The 15,858-nt window shown below is 42.4% G+C and overlaps 1 protein-coding gene across 1 annotated transcript in view; it reads left to right on the forward strand.

Annotated features, from left to right (window-relative positions):
* LOC139445874 (uncharacterized) overlaps positions 1–15,858 on the forward strand; it is a 30,174-nt gene that overhangs the window by 11,039 nt on the left and 3,277 nt on the right. Inside the window, exons 2-11 of the mRNA XM_071227112.1 lie at positions 3,499–3,650; positions 4,422–4,504; positions 5,223–5,366; positions 8,143–8,249; positions 9,563–9,675; positions 10,788–10,897; positions 11,528–11,670; positions 12,544–12,671; positions 13,612–13,784; positions 15,255–15,368. Coding sequence (XP_071083213.1) covers positions 3,516–3,650; positions 4,422–4,504; positions 5,223–5,366; positions 8,143–8,249; positions 9,563–9,675; positions 10,788–10,897; positions 11,528–11,670; positions 12,544–12,671; positions 13,612–13,784; positions 15,255–15,368 — 1,250 coding nt within the window. The 5' untranslated portion in view covers positions 3,499–3,515. The remainder of the gene's footprint in view (positions 1–3,498; positions 3,651–4,421; positions 4,505–5,222; positions 5,367–8,142; positions 8,250–9,562; positions 9,676–10,787; positions 10,898–11,527; positions 11,671–12,543; positions 12,672–13,611; positions 13,785–15,254; positions 15,369–15,858) is intronic.

Genomic DNA, 15,858 nt, shown 5'->3' on the forward strand with positions numbered 1-15,858 from the left:
TATAGTCAGTTAACGCCCTTGCCTCGGGAAGATGCACACGTAATGATTTGTGATAAGTGCTTAGTGTCGAGTTACATGTTAAAAAAGCAACACGACATTCCAGGGGAATACAGCAACCCGCTGTTAATCAGGACGATATCAACCTTGTAGTGTAGTCATTCAGGGAAGGTGGCGAGGAGGAAGAGGATCCACAAACCCTTGTCACGTTTCAGGTGTACCGATAACTGGATCGAAACGAATTACCTAAAATATCGAATTACCTGACAAAAGTTAGAATAAAGGATGTCGCAAATAGTTCACATCATGTCCTGATGAATAATGGTTGTGGTCAAAACAGTTTCGTCCTTTCAAAAATCAAAGCAAACGCCATCTGAAGTTTACTGAGAAAACAATATGTGAAATGCTTGACTTCCTCATTGATAACATCTACGTACAATTTTGGGGTCAGACCTGTAGGCAAGAAGCAGGCATCCCCATGCACCAATTGTTACATCCAGCCTTTGGTGTTTACAATTTACATCTTTTGAGATTCAATCGAGCATTCCCTTTCTATGAAGATTTCAAAGAGCGTCATACGATTCTTACTCAGAGGTTGTGTGCTCAAGGTTACAACATTGAAGGCCCCAGTAAAGCTTGCATGGTAGACATGGGAAGGACATTTCAAAATTTGACGCATCACTGACAAAAATGATGTCCGATGCAATTCCCTATTTTGACTTGTACCATATGTTCCCGTGTTTTTTAGGTGAACAATTGAGTTGCCTTTGCATGTGTTTGTGACGCACCCCTTTTCGCGAAACCCGGCATCATCCTTATTTCATACTAAATTTATAAACACATGCTCATTATAGTCGGAATCATAAATCGACTATATCGATTTCTATTGAATAAGGTGAGGTGAAATGGGGTTTAACGTCGAATCCAAGATTATTGCACTTATATAGCGACGTGCATGTACATATGTGTGTGTTTGTGTGGTTGCTTGTACTAGTCCGGACTGATGCCGATTTATAGTGTTAGCACACTGAGATACCATGCCGCAGTTTAACATGAATACCCCACTCAGACACAGTATACTGACTCCGAGCCGACCACTCCTTGTTTTAGACCCTTAATGCCGAGCGCCAGACAGGGCAACACCAAGTACCATCTTTTAACGTCTTTTGATATTACGCGGCCGGGGATCGAACCCCGGACCTTCCGCTCTTCGATTTCTATTGAATATGGAAAGGTTTTGTCGCTTATATTTATTCAGACAAAGGAATTGTATGTCTTGAAGAGTTGATCTCAGAAAATTCTGCACCTTTGGCTGTTCACTGCATCTGAGGCTCTCATGTCACCACACCTATGGTTACATATCCCGCATTATGAATATTCCCTGTATGTTTGATATCTATAACCTGCATTTAGAACATGGGGTTTCATGTTTAAAGTTGTGCTGCATTAAATTAACGACCGGAAGTGATGTCATTGCACCGGAAGTACACACAACAATGTCCGGTTGCAATATCTGGCACTGCTTTGATAACCAAAACGGAGAAGGACCTGTATTTGGCTTTTCAGTCTCTGGGTATCGTTGACCGACAAACACTACGTGTACGTCTGCATCATCTACTAGGACATCCCGGGGGGAGGGGCAGAGGCATGATCGGGAACATCACCCAGGACTTAGACCTGAAGTGTACTCTGGTCATGGGACAGAGGTCTGGCATGATTACAATGTGTATTGTTAAAGCTCCAAATCCAAAGCATGCTCAAAGTGTTACATTATTACCCCGGTCAGTGTATCAGTGTGCATCCGATTTTCATTCTCAGCTCCCCGGGGAGTATATAACCCAAGCTGCCTCTGAGTCACAAGTCGCATATTTGGGACAAGATCGTTGCCCAAGAAAACAATTGTAACATGTGCTTTAATGTAGGGCCACACCCGAGCAGAGAGAAACTGTCTGGAGTCAAGCTGACGAGCACGGTCGTCCATTTTCACACACTTCTCTCCGCGACCAACATTGCTTACGTGGGCGTTTTACGCGGGATCACGTCCCACATCACAAAGCCGTCGTGGGCAGAGAGTCGACACAAACCTGAAAACAACAATATTGACACATGAACATATGGATACTCAGATAATCAAATTACAGTGTCAGTCGGAGAAATTCTTTGACTGAAAACTTCCCGTCGCTTGAACAAAACAACAAAACGCACAAGCTATTGAAGTTTATTATTGATATTCAGTCACATCATGTTTATAGTATCACACAACAAACATCCATCCAAATACTATTAATACATACATGCATAATTATGTACACACACACATACACACATACATGTACACGGATACATACATACATACATACATACATACATACATACATACATACATACATACATACATACATACATACATACATATATACACACACACACACACATACATACAAACATACATACACACATACATACATACATGTACACGAATACATCCATCCATCCATCCATCCATACATACATACATCCATACATCCATACATACATACATACATACATACATACATACATACATACACCTACAGAGAGAGACACACACACATATACATTCACATACACACGCATGCACGCACGCACATACGTTTTAAGTCTAGATTAAATTATACTTAAAAAATAAAACCATCTGCAGTTATTTTTTTAAATATATTATCGCTAACTTAAGAATTTTTCCATTGAAAATCAAACAAAATCAACTGAGAGGTAAAGTTTATTTTGCTCCTGAGTTTATTTAAGGTTATGCTTATCAGAAATCCTTTTGTGCCAGCTATTTAATATATCTATTTTATTTAATAGAACGTGCAAGTGGAACGTATTTAAATATGATAACCTGCTGCTAATCAAGAAAATGAATGTCAAGAAAAAGATGAATTATCTGTGAGGCATTTAAATTACTGATGACATGAGAGAGAAGCCATCGATATCAACTACCAGAAAAATAATTTGATATCAAGATTTGTCACCCTTGAAGTCGCACATACAAGTTTATATCTATACAACCTTTTGTATACAGTCTCTCGACCCGTGAAGATTCCGGGGTGGAATAGATCTTCAGCAACCCATGCTTGCTTGTCGTAAAAGGCGACTAACGGGATCGGGTGGTCAGGCTCGCTGGCTTGGTTGATGCATGTCATCGATCCCAATTGAGTGGATCGATGCTTTTGATATCAATCACTGGATTGTCTGGTCCAGACTCGATTATTTACAGACCGCCGTCATATAGCTGGAACATTGCTGAGTGCGGCGTTAAACAACAAACCAACCAACCACCTATACAGTCTCTCAAAGTACAACGCGAAATGCTGGAGCCACACTACGTATACGTTGTTAGATGTTTTCAAATCCAGCCTCAGATGGGATGCCATACGTACTAGTTATAGTAATATTCACAGTGTTGTAATCTGGATACGTTATAGTCACAACCATCTTGACTTATCCCCCATCAAATTTCAGTGTCTTACGATTTCACGATGTCTGTGGTTGGGGTGTACACGCTGCCAGGCTGGTGGCGTCGCGAGGTTGCTGCTGCCATTGTCTGTGGGGGAACTATTATCTGGGGCCTCTGCGTATTTGTAAAGAAACGGTACTTTTCTCCACTGAACAAGGTGAGGCCTTAATGCACCAGTATGTTAAGAGTGAGTGAGTGAGTGAGTTGGGTTTAACGCCGCTTTGAACAATATTCAATCAACACGGTATCTGAATATACACAACATCATTGCTCTGCTGATAACGTACCAATATTGTCCCACCTTGTCAGGTACAAAGAATGAATGATTGAGTGAGTGAGTTGGATTTAACGCTGTTTTGAACAGTATTCCAGTTCTATCAGGGCGTGTCAGCTTAATGTGGGAGGAAAGCCCGAAGTGATGCATGTCTTAGAGGTGTGTTCACCACTTTGGTGAAACCCACGAGCACGGGCATGGTGCTGCCAAACCTAGGAACATAATCAGGTGAACCGTTCCCTTAAGAAGATACACATGCACATGTACAGTCCTCCCTGGTTTCAATGCCACCTTTCGTCCAGCGGAAAAAATGACATTATAACCAGGGAGGACTGTATATCTATTCCCAACCTAAAGTTTGTAATTAAATGTTTGAAACAACGGCGATGAAGATATTATTACAGAAAGTGACATCAAACAAATTTGTCTGTTATTTAAGAAAGTGCATGATCCTCTGTCGCTATAACAATAATCCGGAATTGCGTTATTTCGTAGGTTTTATTGGTATGGATAAACGGGGTTTTGTTGTACTCTAGAACGTGGGGGTTAACAATAATTCGTTAAACTTGAATTGAGTTATTTCGTAGGTTTTATTGCTATGGATTAACGGGGTTTCATTGTATTCAGAGCATGATATGCTTCGTCTACCTCCAGATCCCCAGCCGACCGAAAGGAAGTCTCTTGTATGGCAACATGAAGGACTATTTCAACGGGGACAAGATGGATATACACACGGAGTAAGTTTGTTTGTTTGTTTGTTAATGTACTGGGAATATTCTGCCCTTGGCCACCAGCCTTGTTTGTTTGTTTGTTGTTTAACGCATCACTCAGCACTATTCAAGCAATATATATAATCGAGTTTGGACCAGACAATCCAGTGATTGACATCATGAGCATCGATCTACGCAATGGGGACATGATGACACGCATCAACCAAGTCAGCGAGTCTGACCACCCGATCCCGTTAGTCACCTCTTACGGCAAGCATGGGTTGCTGAAGACCCGGATCTGGACATCAGCATAAACATGCATATGGTAGATCGGTTTCAGACAGCTTCTTCTGAACCACGACCTACTGAGTGAGTGAGTGAGTAAGTGAGTGAGTGAGCTTCCTCTGAACCACGACCTTCTGAGTGAGTGAGTGAGTGAGGTTTAACTCCGAGGGTTACCGAGAATGTGCTTCACCTGATGTGTCGCCATGTGGTTGTAGTGCGAGTTGGTTTAGTTGAACGCCGATTACAGTTTTCAGTCATGTCAGCTTAAGGTGGGAGCAAAGCACGAACTGATGCAGGTCAGAAGTTTACCATGGTTATGGTGCTGACATAACTAGGGCGAACCTGGGATTCGAACCCACGATCCTAGGTTTCTGGCACGTCTAAGGGAGACAACTCTGCTCCACGAATTGCGTGTCACCTGGTAGTAGAGGGTGTCAGTACAGCGATGGAACTGTTTCAGGTGGATGCGGGAGATGGGGACCGGCGTCATCCGCTACTTCCACTGCATGGGCGAGCAGCGGGTGATGATTGCTGACGCCCAGGCCATGAACCACATCCAGCACGCCAACAACAGCAACTACGTCAGACCCAACTATGTCAAAACGTGAGTTTACTTCCGGTCAATGAAGTTCCAGGGTTCTGAAACATACCAAATCATGTGATACCCATACTTACTGGTTGAAATGTAATTCATGGAGATGGCCTTAGCACCTGGTATCTGTAATGAAGGAACTCAATCTCACTGTGATTAAAATAAAATCTTGTACTCCAAGCGATGATTTTTGACAAAAACAGAAAACCCTGCAAAAGAGTTTTAATGAAATTGGTAAGTGAGTGAGTGAGTGAGTATGTCGCTTATAGCAATAGTGCAGCAATATCATTTCCAGGGACACAGAAATTGGCTTTACACATTGTACCCATGTTGGGAATCGAGCCCGGACCTTGAGGACGCGTTGACCTCTTGGCTATCCCACCATCAATATCTATCAATAACAACAACTGAAGCATTTCCTAATACCCCCTTCACATACACGGATTTTTCGGATCGCACAAATTCACGGATCCTTACGATTTGGCAACTTTTACGACCGATTTAAGAGTTGTTACGAGTTATTACGAGCTATTTAAGGTTTATTACGGATTATTACGAGTTATTACGATGTATTCACGGCAAAATTCAACGATTTGTTACGAGTTGTCAAGGATAACTACGAGCAACTTACGGTCATTTTACGAGCTTTTCACGGATTGTTACGAGTATATTATGTTGTTACGAGTATTTACGAGTCCTTACGATTTTTTACCAAAAAATATATAAATCCTGCAAATTTCAATGTATCATCATTGGACAACTGACATCCAGAGAGACAACATGGCATATGAGAGAAACAGATTGTTACAGTTCTACAATTGCTTCTGCAACTAGCCCAGAGGGAAGAGGACAAGGCCCAGAAGCTACCAGATATTCCTCTTCTTCCGTGGAGATTTTCGAAGAACGGGAGACTTCATGTTGACTGCCTTCTTCTTTGGAGCCATGCTTGTAGATATTGTAGAGTAGATATGCAGAGATGTGACTTCCATGACTTCTTAATAACAACTGAATATGAAGTGTTCGATTTTGCAGCTTTTATACCTTTCCCCAAATCGTAAACAATACGTAAGAATATGTAAAGTATACGTATCTATTCGTAAAGTACTCGTAACTACACGTAAAGTGCTCATAATAACTCGTAACAATCCGTAAAGCCATCGCAACACGACCACAATGAAATCGTAAACAACACCTAAGCACTCGTAATAATCCGTAAATAATTCGTAAACAAATCGTTAAAAAACTTGTTACGAGTCATTTACGGATTCTTGCGAGCAGTTTACGGATGGTTACGTGTTGTTGCGAACGGTTTACGATACTTACAGATTGTTCCGAGTTATTTCAAAACAATCAATCCGTGGACAATCGTAAGATGATTGTTGACATGTCAAAAAAATTGCCTCTCCTTCCACGGATCCTTAAGAGTGTCTGCGAGTTGTTGCGAGTTGTGACGAGTTATTTACAGATACCAGCGAGTTATTTACGGATGCTTGCGATTGACTACGAGTTGGCGATCCGTAAGGACTCTTTAGAAAAATCCGTGTATGTGAAGGGGACATTAATAATAGTTACTGCAGTTACAGATTCAGCACGTTCTGTGGATGTTGTTTGGGAGATAAGGGAGGCAACTATGATCAGTACATGTTAAAGATTTTTGAATGGGTCACGGGTGGATCAATCTTCGAGCAGATTTCTGGTTGACAAATGTTTGAACAAGTTTCAACATTTTCTTCCTTCTTAATGTCTATCGAGTCTACTATCGATGTGTAGTACTGTATCTATCAACCATACCATCGGGTCTCGTGCGCCGCGATTAGCTGTGCAGAGCTGCGTCCCTTGGGCATGCCAGAAACCAATGGTTGTGGGTTCGAATCCCGGTTCGCCCCGATTATGTTTTTAGGTTTGTCAGCCCCATACCCGTGCTTGTTGGTTTGACCGAAGTGGTTAACGTGTGAGACCTGCATCACTTCGGGCTTTCCTCCCACATTAACCTGACATGCCGTGATATAACTGGAATACTGTTAAAAGTGGCGTTAAACCCAAGACACTCACTCACTCACTCACTTGGGTCGTGGACAGTAAATATCCATGGAAAAACCTGCTGTTTCTGGACATATAATCCAGATGTGTTACACATACTTCATTCGGTTTTATGTGCAAAAATTAGGGCTTCCTTTGAAAGTGCGATATTAACGACTTTCATTCTGTAACACATACTAATGGTAGTCTTGGGGACCAACTTTTTTATATCCTTGGGTTCGTGGGGGACTGGTGTCGAGGATGGGGCTGGTATTTTGTATTGAGACGAGATATTGTTTTCAGTTACAGCTGCAAAACCAGATATATTTATTAATTAAAACTTTGAGCCAAAAGTGTTGCCCATGTTATTCCACATTGCAATAATGGTTTTCATTACTTTTGTGGCAGACAAGTTCGTTTTTTCAACAATATGAAGCATCCTTCATTTATTTCAAGAAATGTCGTGAATTTTTTTTCATAACAACCCAGCCAACCCCCACTTTTCAATCCCTGTGGTCTATATTTGTAGCAATAAAAGCAAATATTTGCACTGATACTCGTGACATTCTGACCAGAGGAGGGTATTTGAAGATGCTGATGTTTTATTCTGGGCGGGGAATATTATCGGGGAGGTTATCGTACAACATTGATACCATCTTCCCGAAGCAAGGTTGACTTTTATAGTCCTTTATAGCTCCCTCGCCTCGAGTAGATGCAGTGGTTCATGATAATCCGTTGTATGATTTTTATTGTTATCATGCATTTCCAGAGTGTTGGAGCCAGGGATAGGCATGAGCCTACTGTTTATGAACGGCGAGGAGCATCAGGTTCACCGCCGACTGTGTAGCCAGGCGTTCAAGACGCAGGTCCTGCAAAGTAAGTCTCACAGACTGGTACACAGACTCTCCACAAGAGAACATCTCACTTAAAGCTTCGCGTGTAGCATCACAGTCTCCTTCCGCCCATCCCTTACTGTAATGCTATAGCTGTACACAACTGAAGCAAGTCTAGTGCAGGAATCTCGAATCTCACAGGAGCTCCTGTTCAATTTAAATGTGTGATTATTTGTAGTTTCTCAGAATGGATCTAAATGACTCCTGCTTGTCCTAGCAGCCGACTCAAATGGGGATTTGGTGTTTTACAGTATATAACCGCGCCTACGTGTCCCCCTGGCGGCGTAGTGTCGGTGCTCATGGCATCAACCACTGGACACGACTATTACAGCCCTCGTGTATTGTACTGCCCACGGCGTAAAACAACATTCACTTACCTAGTTATTTGTGATACGAGTACCCATTGTTCAATTAGTTTATATAGGGGCGGTCGGGTAGCCTAGTGGTTTAAGCGTTCGCTCGTCACACCGAAGACCCGGGTTCAATTCCCGACATGGGTACAATGTGTGAAGCCCATTTCTGGTGTCCCCCGCCGTGACATTGCTGGAATATTGCTAAAAGCGGCGTAAAACCATACTCACTCACTCAGTTAGTTTATTTTCACGAAAAAAGGACACTTCACTGTTATCAGTGTGTAGACATACATTACTCACACAAAGACGTTCCATATATACATCTACATATAAATAAAGCATAGAAAACATATATCGGTATAACATAAACATGTCGGTAACCATAGAAAAATCATTTAAATTTGAGTACTGGATTCTCAGACCCCATACAGTTTACACACAACCAAATGTTTTCCCATAGACTTCTATAGTAACGTTACAATATTTTTTTAAATAACTAAGCATTCAACAGCTATTACCTGTACGTGTGTGCACAGTTTGGCCTTAGAGCAGCAATAAAAACAAAAAAATGACTAGCTTAGCCAGCTCCTTTTCCGAGTACAGGAAGCTGAACACACCACCCCCAGTTTCGCACCAAATGTCACCTACTTGAAAAAAGCTGTGGTCACATTCAGCATAAGTCATCATGTTGAAAAAGACCGTACTAAATATAGAAAACCATGGTCAGTTTTAATAACTGGATGGATGTACATTAAAAAGACACAAATCTTACACAATATCCCCCAATCACAGCCTGCAGATATCTCTCGAAGGCTCCCTACGAAAACTGCACTGTCCCAACTGGTTCTGATTTGGAGTAGTAGAACCTATAGTGTCGATGCACGAGGTAATGCAGATTTGAGACGCTCTAGGTCGTTCACTTACTTACTGCTTGGTGTTAAAGGGATGATCCCAGCTATCCAGACTCACGGGGAAGGTCTCGTTGACGCTTGGACAAATGAGGCTAGAGACAACAACGATGGGATGGTGGAAGTGGCAGAGGATCTGAGCAAACTGGTAAGTGATATACAATGTATGTCTTCATATCCTGTCAACTACTGACCCGTGAAGATTCCGGGGTAAAATAGGTCTTCAGCAACCCATGCTTGCTGTAAAAGGTGACTATGCTTGTCGTAAAAGGCGACTAACGGGATCGGGTGGTCAGGCTCGCTGACTTGGTTGATGCGTGTCATCGATCCCAATTGCGTGGATCGATGCTCATGATATTAATCACTGGACTGTCTGGTCCAACTTCGATTATTTAACAGACCGCCGTCATATAGCTGGAATATTGCTGAGTGCGGCGTTAAACAACAAACCAACCAACCAACCAACCTTTCAACTACTAAAACCACTTTCGCCAATGAGCATCACTATTCGGAAGTTCCATGACGGATAATTATGTTTTTTCTATTGCAATTTTTTTATTGTTATGCTTGGATGTGTGTTAAATGAACAAAATAAAATATTAAATTTATATAAAAAATACGAAACTTAATGTATTTGTTTTATAAACTCAGCCTTACTATCGTGGGTGCAGTTAAAAAACCTTGGGATTTGATGGTGTGCTTTGGTTTGATGAAATTCATGCCCTGTACTACAGCTGGGTCCTTTATTTCTTAAAATCTTTTTGATTATGTCAACATTAACACAATTTAGATTTAGAATGGTCGCTACGAGTATGTCATAAAGGTTAAGAATTTATGTTTTCAACCTGACATCGAACCGGTTATGTTTCTAGGCTTTTCAGCACCATACCCATGCCCGTGGGTTTCTCACACGTGGTAAACGTCTGAGTCCTGCATCACTTCGGGCTTTCCTCCCACATTAAGCTAACACGCCGAGATATAACTGAAATACTGTTCAAAGCGGCGTTAAACACAACTCACTCACTGGAGCTCTTGAACTGTACTTCGAATAACACGTATCTGATCTCAATGTGGTGTAATTAGAATAATAAAATTGTATGCCAAACATCCCTGTCCTTATCTATACATATTGCCGGGAGTGCGATGTTATTATTTAATCATAACTTCAGAACTCTGGACGTTATCATCAATTGGTATGTTACGGGCCAAACGTAAGAAAGGGACAATACAGTACTATTCATAAATCTGTCCCTCTTTCAGACGACGGAGAATATTGCCCAGTGTGGGTTCGGGGTCAGGATGAGTGATCTGTCAGCATCTCACGAAGACGTCGCAAGAGCTTTCAACGGTGTTTCCAAGTATAAGCCAGGGTGAGCGCCTCAATCCAACAGCACGGGGAGGTCAGTGGTTAAAGCGTTAGCGCGTCACGCTAAGTCCGGGTTCGTTTCCCAAAATAAGGTAATTTAGGAACCTCTTCGTAAACTCCTATACCTTCACACTATAGTGAAGACAATATCCTTGTCTCAGTCTCCTCTTCGTCGGTCAATTTGGGTAAACCTTGACGACGAGAAGCTTGTTTTTTATGGCCCTGGTTCGATTCTTTATGTGCCGCTGTGATACCGTGGCATATTGCTGACTGCAGTAACAATTCCAATCATCCACTCACTGTATCATCCGTCCCCTAGTACAGAGGTGGGCGACATGCGTTCAAGTTAAGTGAGTGAGTGAGTGAGTTTTACGCTGCTTTGAGCAATATTCCAGCAATATCACGGTTGGGGACACCAGAAATGGGCTTCACACATTGTACCCTTGTCGGGAATCGAACCCGGGTCTCGGGCGTGACGAGCGAACGCTTTATCCACTAGGCTACCCGACCGCCCCTTGTTCAAGTTAAGACAGTTTGTAATGAAAGTAGCACATTATGGGATAACGTTGATGCTGGTGAATAGGAATGAGTACCGAGTTTAATCCCGATGTCACAAAGAAACCATCTGTTATAGGAAACTGAGGTTTTTGTGGCCTAAACTAGCCATGGCCCTACCCACTAAAGCCAACAGGACGTATTCAAGAAATCTTAAAGTTTGCGACCAGATAATTGAAGACGCCATTCGCATGAAAAAGGCCGCCATCAACACCGACACAGGTATGTATATCGCAAGAGCGTGGACATCTGGTCGACTATTAGACGTCATACTCGTGTGAAGTCCGCGGTCACACTGGTTCAAAGCACAAATCGCTGTTCAGAGTTGTGCCCCTTAGTCGTGACAGTATCTGCTGATCGTGGGTCCGAACCCCTGATCAAATCCGATTATGATCTTTCATATTAAAAGTCAAAGACCTTCATCAAGCTAGGCTTCCCGCACACATTTAGGCGACACGACGTGATAGAACCAGAATACTGTTCAAATCGGCGTTAAACCCAACTCACTCACTCACTCCGAGATTTAGTTAATATGACTGACATGCTGTTTTAAAGCGGCGTTAACATATAATAATAATAAGTGCATTTATAATGCGCCAGATTCCATTCACCAAGTGGATGCTCATAGCGCTACACTATTATTACCCCGGTCAATGGATCAGTGAGCACTCGATTTTCATTCTCAGCTCCCTGGGGAGTATACATGTATGTTTCATGTCATTATTCCGATGTGTGTCATAGATCCGTATATAGTGATCACACGTGTCTCATATAAACTGCCGGAAAAAAGGAAAGTATACACCCATGTGTGATGGTGGTTAAAAAAGAAATGTTACAAAAATGTTTTTCCATAGTAAGGTATTTGATACAGGTATCATAGGTGCGTTTTGGGCCTTACGGTAGCAGTGTTCCGGCGACTATTTTCAACCAAGCGTTTGTTCTTTTTTTCGTCAAATCCAAGTTTTAAGTGTGTACTTTCTTTTGCCCGGCGGTGTATCTCAATATAGTGTCCAGGTGTGTGTCATATAGTACATATAGTAGTGAGTAGTATCTATGTGGAGTTCAGTGTTTTCATGTGTATGGTTTATCCCCCAGTGGATGAGGATGGACTGAAGGATATCTTGAGCGTGCTGATGCTTGCCAGGGATGAGGAGACAGGGAAACAGCTCTCCCCAAAACAGCTCCGGGATCACGCCATGTTTTTCTTTGCTGCTGGAATTCAGGTAGATTGCTGGTACATATAAATCCAGGCTTAGCATGTTCTTTGAATGGACTGAATGGGGCAGCTCGATTCGAAAGTTTAATATGTATGCCAGTCCTGTAGAGGGGCGGTGGGTTAGCCCAGTAGGTAAGGTGTTCGTTAGTTGAGGAACCAATCTGGATTGGATTTCCACCAGGCAAGCAATAGGCGAACCGATTCTTATGTTGCCTCCCACCATGCTGGCAAAATCATATTCATTTACACATGCATTCAATCATTTTAATGAAATTTATAAAAAAAAACGATTCCAGGTTCAATTCTGAGAACAAAATGTATCATGTGAGAGAACAGACTGTCTTGGTTGACAGTTTACAAGAATATATGAGTTTGAGTTTGTGACTCCGGTGCTTGACCAAGCTACGAGTATAAATACTAGAAACCAACCTGAAATGTAGGTCATAATACTATAGGGGGCACGGGTGGCCCAGTCGTCTAAGGCGCCGCGATTTGCTGTGCAGAGTTGCGTACCTTAGGCACGCCAGAAACCTATGATTGTGGGTTCGAATCCCGGTTCGCCCCAATTATGTTTCAATGTTTGTCAGCACCATACCCGTGCTCGGCCCGATTATGTTTCTAGGTTTGTCAGCACCATACCCGTGCTCGTGGGTTTCACGGAAGTGGTAAATGTCTGAGACCTGCATCACTTCGGGCTTTCCTCCCACATTAAGCTGACACGCCGCGATATAACTGGAATACTGTTAAAAGTGGCTTTAAACCAAACTCACTCACTCACTCATAATACTATATGTAGGTCATACTATAGGCAGGGCATGTGGTCATTGGCGGCCTTTCCCATACGGAGAAAAACACTTTGTTATGTTGTTTTATTGGGCTTATAACATGTATACTGTGCCTAGATTACCACAATATTGAAGAAAAACAACCTGTGACTTCTTCCGCAGAATACAGCTACCTGCATGTCCTGGTGTCTCCTTGCTTTGGCCACTAGACCGGAAATACAGCAACGAGTCAGGTCAGAGGTCACCACGCACCTGCCTCCGAGGGGAGAACCAATCACAGACGCCCATCTTCACAAGTTGAAGTATCTGGAGAGTGTGATCAAGGAGACGTTAAGGTGGGGATTATAGACTTGTCTTTATGCTTTGTTTGGGCGTCTAATGAATGGTTCATGGCAAAACATAAGAGAAACCAACAATGTCCATGCCTTAATCAAGTTGAAATATTTGTAGAATGGTGTGTGTTTTGGTTTCAATATTAGTATTCTTGGGTTGCCCTGTGTTGAGAAGCAGGATGAGATTTCTAGAAATGTCTTGTACTCAAAAATTGCCAGATCTCGAATTTCCCGCGTGTACGAAGGTGTTCCAGTCATTACAGGTGTGTCAGTCACGTGTCTGTTAGAGGGTCGGTAGTCAAACATTTGTACAGGGTGTGTGGTCAAACATTGATAGAGGGTCGGTAGTCAAACATTTTTAAAGGGTCTGTGGGCAAACACTGATAGAGGGTCGGTGGTCAAACATTGATAGAGGGTCGGTGGTCAAACATTGATAGAGGGTTAGTGGTCAAACATTGATAGAGGGTTAGTGGTCAAACATTGATAGAGGATTAGTGGTCAAACATTGATAGAGGGTTAGTGGTCAAACATTGATAGAGGGTTAGTGGTCAAACATTGATAGTGGGTCGGTGGGCAAACACTGATAGAGAGTCGGTGGTCAAACATTGATAGAGAGTCGGTGGTCAAACATTGATAGAGGGTCTGTGGGCAAACATTGATAGAGGGTCGGTAGTCACACATTTGTACAGGGTCTGTGTGCAAACACTAAAAGAGAGTCTGTGGTCAACGTTGACAGAGGGTCTGTGATCAAACATTGATCGAGGGTATGTGGACAAACATTGATAGAGAGTCAGTGGTCAAACATTAATAGAGGGTCGGTAGTCAAACATTGATAGAGGGTCGGTAGTCAAACATTGATAGAGGGTCGGTGGTCAAACATTGATAGAGTGTCTGTGGTCAAACACTGATAGAGGGTCGGTGGTCAAACATTGATAGAGGGTCGGTGGTCAAACATTGATAGAGGGTCGGTGCACTTACGTTGATAGAGAGTCGGTGGTGAAACATTTATAGAGGGTGTGTGATCAAACATTGATAGTGGCCTGTGATAAAAAAATTATAGAGGGTTTGTGATCAAACATTAATAGAGGGTCCGTGAAACATTGATAACGGTCTGTTATCAAACATTTGTTGTAACCCTGTCTGACGCTCGACAATAAGGGGCTAAAACAAGGACTGGTCGACTGAGTCAGTATACTGTGTCTGAGTGGGGTATTCATGTTAAACTGCGGCATGGTATCTCAGTGAGCTAGCACTATAAATCGGCATTAGTCCGAACTAGTACAAGCAGCCACACAAACACACACACGTACATGCATGTCGCTATATAAGTGCAATAATCTTGGACGCGACGTTAAACCCCATTTCACCTCACCTCACCTATTTACATTTCCTTTCACACTTCACCGACCGCCGTACTTGACCCTGTTTACATAACGAGTATGCCATGTCCAACAATCACGTTGTTGTTGCCAGGTTCCACCCCGTTATTACCAACTACAACAAGCAGGCCGTCAGGGACGACGTCATCAACGGCTTCCACATTCCTGCCGGCACCATCGTCACTCTCTGTGTGGAGGCACTACACAGGTGGGTTCTTTAGTGTGTGAGTGAGGGGGTACAATAAGGAGGGGTATCAGCCAATTTAATTTTTATTTTAAAATTTCGAAATTGTTGGTATATTCACCCACAGACCTATGAAAGTACAGTATAACTGATACCCCAACTCTGGGCGAGTAAATATTTATTCTCCATTTCATGTGATGTTAACGCATCAGAGCTGAGGCAAGTAATTGAAACGGACATGAAATAATATTATGCCAAATCGTAACGCGTTTCCAACATTCATGTACATATTCCACCACGCCTCCCAAGTGGCAGAATGGTAATGTCAGTGTCTTAACAATAAAACGTTTCGGAGTTCGAATCCCAAGCGTGAACTTTTGTCCCCTTACAATAAGATATATGAATCGATTTAGCAGTCAATACAAGAAAGAGTACAATTAAAACAAGCTTAAGAGCCTACAGCGACGAGACCGGGAGTGGAGTATAATGAACATTATATACCATATCCGTGGAT

The sequence above is a fragment of the Haliotis cracherodii genome, unplaced genomic scaffold (assembly GCF_022045235.1).
Source record: "Haliotis cracherodii isolate W230 unplaced genomic scaffold, xgHalCrac1.p SCAF_10, whole genome shotgun sequence".
Lineage (NCBI taxonomy): Eukaryota > Metazoa > Mollusca > Gastropoda > Lepetellida > Haliotidae > Haliotis > Haliotis cracherodii.